We start from the raw sequence: 12042 nt of genomic DNA on the forward strand, positions 1-12042 counted from the left end.
TGTTTCCTAAAATGAGTTGTATGTACTCTAGGTAATATTCAAGGAAAGTTTTAGATGGTGAATATGTTAACATTTTGAAAAAGGTTATTTAATTGCGGGGGGGGGGTGGTGCCTGGGTGGGTCTGTCAGCTGAGCATCTGACTTTAGCTCAGGTCATCTCCTGATTCACAAGTTTGAGCCCCTCATCAGGCTCTGTGCTGACAGCTCAGAGCCTGGAGCCTGCTTCAGATTCTGTGTCTCCCTCTCTCTCTGCCCTTACCCTGTTCATGCTCTGTCTCTTTCTCTCTCAAAAATAAATAAAATTTTAAAAAATTTAAAAAATATTTAATTGGGTTAAATATTCAGCATTGCTTGAAATCTTGTATGATATTTACGGCATTGAACAAAAAATTAATGATATTTAAACAATTGGAGTGCTATTATTTGGAACTATTTGGAGGAAACCTCAAACTTCCATAATGCCTTTTCAAACCTCACTCCTCTACAGACAAGTATAAAAATATCTTTATTGCCTCATTCCAATTGTATCTTGGTCAGTGATCAGAAAACCAAAGCAATGTGAGCTGGGACAAAGTAGAATTAGAGTGAAGAAAGTAAGACTTACACCTGAAAGAATTATGGCAATTGGCACACCATGTAAACCTGAGGAATAGTTTGTTCAAAAAATAATTATTGAGCCTCTGCTGTGTGTGTGTCAGGATTTGTGATAGGCACTGAGGACAAATGGTGAGTAAGTAAAAGAGTGAGTAAGAATACTCAACACCCTTATCCCATGAGATATCCTCATGGGACTCCCATTAAAGGAATACCAAAAAAAAAAAAGTAAAATTAATATATATACATGATCTATACATAACACAAAGAAATACAAAACAAAACAAAACAAACATTGGGACTAGTGCTTCAAAACAGAAGTAATTTCCAGTTAAAGACAGAGGACTGAACATGCATTTAAGTGTTCTTTTTACTGAATTCTCACTAAACAACTTGTAATGAAATTAAAAAAATAATAATAATAAAGTGTAAACCCTGAAGAACAAATAGAATAGCAAAGGAGATTATAGCAACATTTTGGGAGTTGGATAGCAGGTGGACAAATGGTAACTGCTTTTGCAAAATGAAATTAAATTAACCAAATCTTAATCTCTCAATGACAAAAAATGGAAAGCCACCTGCTTTACACTGCAGAGCCTTCAAAAGTTTGGGAATTACAATAAGCATCTCTAAAAGTGTGAGTAAAATAGGATGAAAACAGAGAGATGTGTTGTAAGTCTGTTTAAAATTCAGTTAGAGTGCCAGCTCCCTTTGCACCCCCCCCCACCCCCGGGACTGCTGGGTGAGTCTCTGGCGAAGGGAAAAGCAGGTTCCAAAGGGAGGATATGTATACTATATTACTCTGCTCAGGCTGCCATAACAAAATACCATAGACTGGGTGGTTTAAACAACAGACATTTCCTCACAGTTCAAGACAGAGGCCAGAAGTCCAAGATCCAAGCATTGGTTTCTGGTTGGACTCTCTTCCTGGCTTGTGTGTGGCTGCCTTTTGTGTCCTCCTCAGTTGGCCTTTCCTCTGTGCACACTCATTGAGAAAGAGATCTCTGGTGTCTCTCTTCTTGTAGGGACATCAGTCCTGTTGGATTAAGACCTCACCTTTATGACTTCATTTAAACTTTATTACCTCCTTTAGGCCCTGTCTCCAAATACAGTCACACTGGAGGTTAAGGCCTGAACATAGGAATTTCAGCAGGACACAGTTTAGTCTATAACAAATTCCTTGGTGAAAACAAAAGAGTTAAATAAATGTTTACCTGCCTCTGTTCTAACTTAGCATCCAGTATCTATGCAGGAAACTACTAACGTCTTCTCTGTGATATTTGGGCAACCTAAAGATTCTGACATGAGTTTTCCCAATACAGTGGCTCAGTAGGGCCCATCACATGCACATGCACATGCACATGGGGTTTACAGCAAACCCCATCACATGCACAGTGGAAAAGAAACTCATGTGTGATGTAGCCCAAATTACCAGACTTCTAAGGAAAATCTATTTTTAGTTTTGTGTTAAATAGTGTTACATATTCATAAAGTTGAAAACAAATAGAAGGGTTGCAAGCAAAAGCAAGTGCTATTTCCTACTAGCCATTGTTGAGTAATCATTATACCATATACATTTCTGTTTTATGTGGTTATATTATAGGATCAGAATATTGACTTCTCATTTAAAATAACAGATTTAAGTACAAACTGAAAGGGATCCCTTCTATTCCTAACACATAGAAATGATAGGAAAAACATTAGATTTACAGACTTATAGCAGCACTAAAAAAAAAAAAAAATCAATAGAAATCTCTATAGACCAGAAATACCTCCGCTGCTCAACAAAGTAGCAGTTGGAAGCCTGGAAACACAGTTTGGAGGCAGCACAAGGAGACAGGCTGAGCGTGCAGGGCTTGAATCCAGACCTTTGCAAGGAGCCCTGGGGTGAATCTGCATAGCTCTCAATGCCTGAGGCTGGGACCCATGGGCAGAATATTGGTCAGCCAGGGCAGGTATGAAAACCTAACATCTCCTACCAGACCAATCAGGTCCTTGAGAACACAGAGCACTTGATCAGGTGTCAGCATTATCCAGAGGAGTGTATATTCTGATGGAGGAAAGTCCTTGATCATATTTAAGGATGTGTTAAATCGTTGTTCAATAATGCTTCCATATGGGTTCATTTTTTTTAGAAGCTAATTATATTCATTCAAATGTCTAACATAGAAATAAAAAAAAAACCTGAAGAAATCCTGGATTAATTTGACCTGAGCATATATGTTTTCTTTAGCTGTGGATTGTTTTTTTCTTTACGAGGTTTGCTTTCAGAACATAAACTGCATTCTAATCCTGTTGTTTTGTGCTTAATATTTATCATCCTCTAAAGACAAGTTAGGATATTTATATACAGGCCAGGCAAGTGGGAAGGTAATATTATTTTGTGAGATTTATTTATGAAGCCAATAAACCCTGCAAAAAGATTTCCTTTGACCATTTAAAAGTTTATAGGTCTGTTGAAACTTATTAAATATGCAAGTATTTTGTTGCCCAGCAAATGCATCACAGCAATCACTGAAATTTTAAACAAGCCACCTCTCATTATAATTACTAAGGAAAATGAAAAAAAAAAAAAAAGCCCACTAACTAGTCAGATTTATTTAGACAAGTAAAAGGATTGAATGTATTAAAAATTAAATATATATATTTATCAACTCTACTTTTATGGATTTTTCTGTGTCTTTGAAATACCATACAAAGTTATCACACATATGGGACAAACTTCTTTGTTTTTTGTGGTTTTGTCCTTAATGTTGTATTAACTGAGTTATAGACAGTTGATCCTAATGATATGGGTTGTAAAAGATAACAATTACTTCTTGAAATGAGCACAGTCACATTTGTAGACATGGAGCTCAAGAAACATTATGTATTTTGTTTATATATGATTGTTAGTATATATCATAAGTAACTATTATATATAGTATATATAATAAATGATTTACATAAGGTAGATAGTCTTATTGAAGTCTCAAGCCTCATATGACAAATACGTTGTAAAATTTCTTTTGAAATGTCAGTGAATGAAGGTGATCTTTAGTTTAATTGTGATTTTATTACATGTCTGTTTTGTTCTCTACAATTTGTGTTTTTCAGGAGAAATATTTCTACTATTTCTTATTGACCAAAGGAATATGAATTGACTGTGTCTACAAATGTGTATTATGATATTTTTTAAAACTTGGTACTTTTTTAAAAAAAGTTTTAGTCACTATTATCCTTCAATTTTCTTTACTTTTTTCAATTGTGTATATTAGAGAAATGGTTCTTTTTTTTTTTTTAATTTTTTTTTTCAACGTTTATTTATTTTTGGGACAGAGAGAGACAGAGCATGAACGGGGGAGGGGCAGAGAGAGAGGGAGACACAGAATCCGAAGCAGGCTCCAGGCTCTGAGCCATCAGCCCAGAGCCCGACGCGGGGCTCGAACTCACGGAGCGCGAGATCGTGACCTGGCTGAAGTCGGACGCTTAACCGACTGCGCCACCCAGGCGCCCCTAGAGAAATGGTTCTTAAGACAAGTTGAAAAATGAATAAGTTCACACTGTTTGTTTTATTAGGAATAGATCGTTTTAGAAAATGTTTTTACATATATTTGTATTTATCTTGTTTGTTGCAAATCCCACCCAGGTTCCCTTTTTGCCTGGATTCCTAGGAAATTCTGAGAAAATTTGACTGAATTGGAAGTAACAAAAACATTTAACAGTTTTTGTTTGTTCTCATCTGCATATATTGTACTCTAATGCTATTTTTTATGCTCCCTCACTTTGTAACCAAAGAAACCTCAAATCCTGGTTGGAAGTAGATGTTGTATAAATCATGAAATAATTAAAATAATTATATGGTAAGCACAGTAAAGAGCAGCGGAAGTCAAATTTATTTTTGCTAGTTGCCCAGCTACCTAAATGTGTCATGAGCAAACAGACAAGTTGTATAGTTGGGGCAATGATAGAATCTTCCAGGTTCTTAAAACCACAGCCTTTATTTCACCATAAAATTTCCCTAAAAGAAGTAGCAGGAGGGTAATAAAAATTATTACGTGTACAAATTGATAGAGTAGTTGGAGAGGAGGAGGAGACAATTAGCACCTATATTTTTTCATAGACATAGAAAAGAATTCCAATTTTAGATGAGCAGAAAAACTATTAATAAAACATTTTATATGGAGCCAACAATTTTGCAAAACATGGAGTAAATTCCCCTTATAATTAATGTCACATTATCAAGATGCTAGAAATAGAATTGCTGAAGAATATTATTAGTATTATTATTAAGCCTATTCTTCCCTGGGTGCATAAAAATCACAAAGGGCTAGATACATGCATTTCAGCTTATAAAAATGTTGTAATGTGGACATAAATTTGCTTTATGAAACTCATGGTTGACCCTCTGAGAAGCAATAATCCCTGGAAGCTGTCTCCAGTTACAAATCCTTAACCATGCACTAGCTACCTACAGAGGCGGCAGGAATTTACTACTTGAAACACAGAATGGAAAGTTCTGAGAGTTAGCCTAACTACAAACCTTATAAATAAGCAAATCCACAATAACATTTGCATCTGCTTAATAAATTATACAGAACATGGATGGCAGGTAGGAGATCCATCATGAATCCTCTTATTAAACACTAACCAGCTGGGGGCCCTATCATCTTCTCTTGGCAAAATATTTGAAATTAAACTAAAATTAGAAACATGCAGGGAAATGCTAGTAATGAACATCAGCCTCCTATATTTGACTTACAGGGAGTTGATAATGTATGTAGACAATGCTTCCCAATGTAATCTTGAAACTTTCTTTTTTTCTAAGAGTGATCTTCTAAAGTAAAGATTTTCAAATCTTGATAAGCTTTCAGGAAGTTTAAAAATGTTTTTACCCTGCAATGCGGATAGTTCTTGATGTGTCAACATTAATTCAAAAAAAGCTCTTAGGAAAAAGAAAAAGAACAAGGAAAACCATCTTGAAAGAATTTCAGTTTGTTTAATTTTTAAAATTTTCTTATGGCATGATGATGATACTGAAATATCTTAGAAGAACAACTGTTGGTTTCAGAAATGCAATTTTAATCAAAAGATAGGTCAAATAGGTAAATTTTCCTTTAAAAACATGCTTAAAAAAAAGTCTGATTTGTGGTCCTTTGATGTTAAGAACCCTTGATTCTTCAGTGCTTTTAGGTTATATTTGAAATAAACATTTCCATTAATGTTCTGAAACTTTAATATTTGCACCATCCTCACATATACCTGCATACATATGCACACACATTAAATAGACTGTCTCCTTCACAAAGTTCACTAGCAGGTGAGGAGATCTTTTTTGTGGAGTACTTGGTTGAATTTGGAGTGTTCTAAGATGAGATAATTTTTGTGCATCCTGACAGATAAATTATTCAAGACAGTGAGGGATTATTTACAAAGAATTGATCCAACCATTAGTATCATTGAAAGTGGGGGCTGGGGTGGGCTGGAAGCAGGGTCAAGTGTATGTCTACATTAATTGTGCCTAGCACAAACGGTTCATTACATTCTTTACAAAAAAAAAATTGGGTTATCCACAATGAACACTATATTGTTTAGAGGACTAAAATTTTCAAGAAATCTACAGTCATTTTAATCAGAGTGTAATTGTTAAGCAAAAATAGGATGTCTAAACTTCATCAGAAAGTCTCCCTCCCTTCCTGCCTCTTCTATTTCTTTGTTTTCATTTTGTGGTAACTAACTTATTGAATTCTTTTTTCTTCTCATTACATTCTTTCAGATGCTTCTGTATCTATGAAATCTCCTCTCTCTTTATATTACTTTTCCTTCCTTTTCTCCTTTCACTTTTCCTGCCAAAATATTTTTTGAAATAAATGGTTTTCAGAAATGATGCATGTAATTAGCTTCAGAGAATTAAAGATAATATCACGTTAGATATCTTAGATAATGTTTTGTTTTAGAAATAACAGTAAAAAATCATACCATAATGCAAAGAAACAAATATAGTAAAGCTGGCAGCATTTATCTTACATATTTCCAAAGGATTTTCATATTGTAGGAGAAGACATATGCCACTATATGCAACATAAGGTTATCATATTCATATCTATCTTGTATGTCTAGGACAAATTTTATTTAGTGCTAGGAATGTAGAATGAGATTGGTCTCACTGACTCTTGACTTCAGACGCTGTTCACCTTAAATGACCAGGGATATTTCTCTAACCAATTGTTTACCAACCTTGCACATCAAATGATCAAATGGAGAAATCTATCTGCTAAATGCAACATAAAGTTTTTCTTGACTAGATGACTGTGTTGAAATATAAATTTCTAAGTTATAAACTTATTTCTAGTGGCCTCTCCTCAAGTGAATTTATCCTAAAATCTATCTATAAATTAGATTAATTATTGTACTTATTGTCTCTTCTTTTAAAATGGAACTCTAACAGAAATATCTCTTTGGATATGAAATATGGGATTTGTATTGTACATGTTCTCTAACACCTGATACAGCTTTACAAACATTAAGGCACCCATTTTTGTCAGTGGTGGTTAAATAGATTTTTCCTATTCCACAGGTCTAATTGCTTTTAAGAGACATCATAAGAACTAAAAATAAGGAAGTATTATTATTGTTGTTGTATTACTCTGAGTTCTTCAGGATCCAATATATGTTTTGTCTCTAGGTCTATTTCTAGCACTCAAACCCTCCTTACTAAGAATGAGATCAGATTATGATTGTGTAGTGGATATATTAATTTTGCATGTGTTCTCCACCAGATGATACCTATCTATATTAATTATCTTGTATCTCGGTGTGTATGAATAAATCCCAGAGCTATTTAGGTCTTTGTATTTTGCTTCCTAGCTCTTTTGTCTTATAAACTACTATATGTCTCACTGCAATAACAGTGAATTATGTTTGGCAAACTAGCTGTCTTTATTAAAGGTGCGTTTTAATTGGACATTTGAAACAACCAGCTTTAAACCTGTGATTGGCCTTGATTTCTTTCGAGATACACTTACCACAAAAATGTACTCTGTGGGAATTTGGTAAACTACCTGATAATAGGATAAATCATTTTTAGTTTACAGGAAAAAGCAAATGCTTCATTATTTTGTTGCTATTATTTACTATATCAAAAAGTAAATATAATTTTAGCTAGCTATGTGCATGTGAGTCCAGATATCATTTGGCAAAATGAGTCAAGCGGGAAAACTTCCATTTCTTTGTGATGACACATCAAATATGTCCTTATCTCTAAAAGCATTAAGCATGAAGGAGCAAAGCCTTCCTACTTTGTTTTTCCAAGTAACTTTAGCATGAATACAAAAATCTAAATTATGATATGTTTACTCTGCAGGAGCCAATGAGAAAGAAATAGCCCTAATGAATGGTTTGACTGTTAATTTACATCTTCTACTGGTAAGTTTCCTTTCCCACCAATGTTTAGTATACACTCATTTGTAGAATCTGACATTTTTCTATCTTTAATTCATGAGCATCTGGTGGTTTACTTATTTAAAAATAAGTTGTGAGGTTATTTTCATTTTTACCAGGAAATGCTGGACTGTGATAGAAAGGCTTCTTCATAATCATGGGAGGGTTGACTCTTGCTAAGAGCTTTAAAATGATGAACAGTTCTTATCTCAGAACATAAGGAATAAAAGTCACAGTGGGTTAAAAGCAAAACTGCTTGCAAGCACACAAAACAATGATGTGCAAATGCCAGCAAACACTGAGGTTTTCAGAAAGAGTTTTCCAGTATGCTGGACGTTAGCAGGGTGGGATTATGGATCAGTTATGTTTTTGTATATTAATTTTGGAGGAGTAGGTTAAAAAAGAATTAAAAAAATAAACTAGCTTGGAGAAAAGGGATCTAATACCTTAAATGAGTTACTGTATTTAAAGTGTTTCATACTGCCTAAGTACTTAATAAATATGTATACCTTAAGATGTCAATATATTCTTGATTTGGAATATGGTGCCTATAGTAACTGCTTGATGCTTTGAAAAATATTTTCATTTTTAAGCAAGTTTTTGGAAACGTGTCTATGTAACCAAGGTGCACAATGACTATATTAATATTTTATTTTAATGAAATGAAGAAATGATTATGAAATATCCCCAGAGGGACATGTTCATGAATTATGTTAAACATGATGGTAAATAGCATAGTTTTAAGTCAGACGCCCTGGGGTTTGATTCTTAGCTAAGTAACTTAATGTCTGTTTGACCTTGGACAAGATTTTAGTGATTTCTAAATCTTCATTTTCTCCTTTGTGAAAATGAGAACAAGAGTACCTACCTTGCAGGTATACACGAGGGTGAAATGTGATATGTGAAAATTGCTTTAGCACTTGGCCAATGATGAACACTGAGTTAACAGCAGCAATCATTCCATTGCTATTGTTGTTATTGTTATCTTCTAGGAACTGTGGGGGGGAAAGAAAGGCCCCCTGAACAAATAAGCCACTTCTCCCTGGTGCCTCTAAAATGCCAAATGTCTCATGTCAGGCCTGAGGTACTTTTAGTTGGACCTAAAATAAAATCTTATAAAATCATAAAGCAGTGGAAATATTATGTACCAGAAACCAAATCAACAGCCTAAGATAAATCAATATAAATAAGATTTATATAGAACATGATATTTCAGCCTCATGATAGAGAAATCACCATTAAAAGCACTAGGAAGATAATTTATCAATTAAAATTTAAGTAAAGTTTGAGAATTTGTTTTTATCTGATTCACATTGTCTCCCAAATTTGCTTTTCCATTGATAAATGTAATGAACCAATACCTTTATATTTTTTGTAATTCATTGGAAATAAGGCTAATTGGCAGAGGTACCCTTGATAGACATGCAGACGTGTAATTAAGTAATGCTGGAGATGTGTAATTAAGTAATGTGGTATACAATGAACACAGGTATAAATTGTGCATTAATGCTTTTCTCAATAAATCCATTTCATTGCAGCTATCATTTTTTAAGCCTACACCAAAACGGTATAAGATTCTTTTGGAAGCCAAAGCCTTCCCTTCAGATCATGTAAGGATTCTTCAAATTATATTTATATTCTTTCTACTCTTCCTAGAGGAGCACACCATTTGCCTGTTTTGAATGTTTATTCACTAATCTCTTCCAAGTAATCTTACAATAAAAACATCTGTCAAGTGCTTTTGATTAGGCATTTTTAAAATATAGAATGTAGCTTTTTTTTTTCCTCCTGTTCAAGTAAAACATGTGTTAGGGGAGGAAAGGATTGAATAGGAACATTGATTTATTAGTCTTTTTGAAAACATTGAGTGAACTGCTGGTTTAAATCAAGTGCAGTTATAAATGTTTTATTAACTCTTGTTGCTGTTTTATTTTATGAAATCAAATCAATACATACCCCAGTGCTTAACCCTTCAGCTACATAGAATAAGGATATAAACTTTTATTTGTCGATAGCATGCTAGCATAATTATTGCTGCTTTATTATTGAAAAAAATATTTATTAAAGATTAAAAATTTTTTTTGTTGTTCATTAAATCTTGCTACTTTAAGAAATTTGATTGTTCCAGACAGAGACACAACTAAAAGTGTATTGCGTGTTTCAGATTTAGTGCTAGACAAATTTGATTTCTGTCTTTCTGTTATCACTGCTAACTATTCTAACCCACATCTTGTAATTTTAAGTCATTTAATCATATTAATAGCCATTACTTCACTAAAAAGGATGAAAACCCTAATATTGAGAAAAATTCAGGATCCCTGTAATTTCCTGTTCCCATTCATATCCTGTAGGCTCAGGGAAGGGAAATTTCTGATCTTCTTTCCTTTTATTAGTTACTCTTTTTAGGGTAAAGCCTTTCTTTTTAGGGTAAGTACTCTAGTTCAAACATAGCAAGTCCACAGTACTCACTTTTTATACTCTAGTTCAAACATAGCAAGTCCACAGTACTCACTCTGGTTATTTTGTAAGCTCCATTTTTGACTTGTTAGGTGACAAAACATCTTCTAAAAATCACTTGGAACACCCTAAAGTCTAGATGAAAAATGTAGTGCTTCAAGGAATGTTCATATTCCTGTGTATAAACTATATTAAGCAGTTCTTCTCTGATGTGTTCTGTTTAGTCACTTTTAACCTTGACCTTAAAGTTAATATAATAGTGTGCTTTTATTGTCATTTTATTATCTCTTTTTGGAGTTATTTTAATGTATTTCTGTGCATTGGACTTGATTTAATAAATCATTCTTCTTTTCCAGTATGCTGTTGAGTCACAGCTTCAACTACATGGACTTAACATTGAGAAGAGTATGCGGATTGTAAAGCCAAGAGAAGTATGAGAGAAAGATAAATAAATATTCATTATGCTTCTATTTGGGATTGATTTTTTTTCTTCAGTTTCCTCAAAAGTTTGTTATCTTCATTACTTTAATAGAACTTTCAAGAAAATATAAAAGACCTATACTTCTGTTACTGTTAGCTAATTTGGCTTACAATGGAGAATTAACTAAGAGGTGTATTTATTTTCATGTTTCAAGGGATAGTCATGTTACAAGCAAACTATTTTCCTTTGAATACCACTAGAGTCTCTCATATTCTTCAGTGAGATGGAAAGGATGGCAAATTACATATTTCATTTTCAGTTTCAAGCGCCATAGCTTATGGATGCCTTTAAAATGATATTGTTGAAATATCTCTTTTTACTCTAAGTATCAGATGTTGTCCTTTGTGCTTGACTCAAAGCAGGTGTAGAGAGGGATATGGTTTAGTGGAAAGGACTTGGGCTTTTCAGCCTGGCTAATACACTCCACAGAAATCCCAGACCCATCAACTTATCGGGCAAGGGACTTTGAGATAGTTACTTTATCTCTCTGCAATACCTTCATATTTAAACAGGTAACAAAGGAAATACCTAATCAGGTTTGACATATGTTTACGATCTAAAATACTGTGTACTTTACATTAATAGAGATGTATGTAAGGCTAAGTTGCACAGAATTTGACATATGAACCTTGTAGCTTGTGTAATTTGGCATCAAGAGATCTACACAGAATAAATTGTAGGTCTCACAAATGATGCTCCCAGGCTATTAAGCCAATGTTGAACAATTATTTCTTTCAATTCAGAATACTTTGAGAAATTAAAATCTACTCCATTTAGTTCTATTTGCCAACATGCAATAAATTAATGGAATGGAAAGTTCTCATACCTGTGACAGCATATCTATTTCATACCTCATATAAAAATTGCTAATTTCTACTAAAAATGAATATAGCCACTAATTTACCAGACGTTTTAATGTTAAGAGAGACAAGTGTTGTGGAACCTCATGAGTTAATCATAATCTTGGGAGCATTCTTTAGCATTACGAGATTAGAGAAATTCAACATCAGAGAGAACCACATTCTGCCATTAAAAAATATATTTCTTATTTGCTTTATACTGAATCCTCAAATATGTAGATTGTTAATATA

General features: G+C 33.6%; 1 protein-coding gene across 1 annotated transcript in view; it reads left to right on the forward strand.

The window, feature by feature from the left end:
* KYNU (kynureninase) overlaps positions 1 to 12042 on the forward strand; it is a 110576-nt gene that overhangs the window by 32176 nt on the left and 66358 nt on the right. The window contains 3 exon segments of the mRNA XM_030326644.1: positions 7937 to 7998; positions 9552 to 9623; positions 10827 to 10902. Coding sequence (XP_030182504.1) covers positions 7937 to 7998; positions 9552 to 9623; positions 10827 to 10902 — 210 coding nt within the window.

The sequence above is a fragment of the Lynx canadensis genome, chromosome C1, assembly GCF_007474595.2.
Source record: "Lynx canadensis isolate LIC74 chromosome C1, mLynCan4.pri.v2, whole genome shotgun sequence".
Classification (NCBI taxonomy): Eukaryota; Metazoa; Chordata; class Mammalia; order Carnivora; family Felidae; genus Lynx; species Lynx canadensis.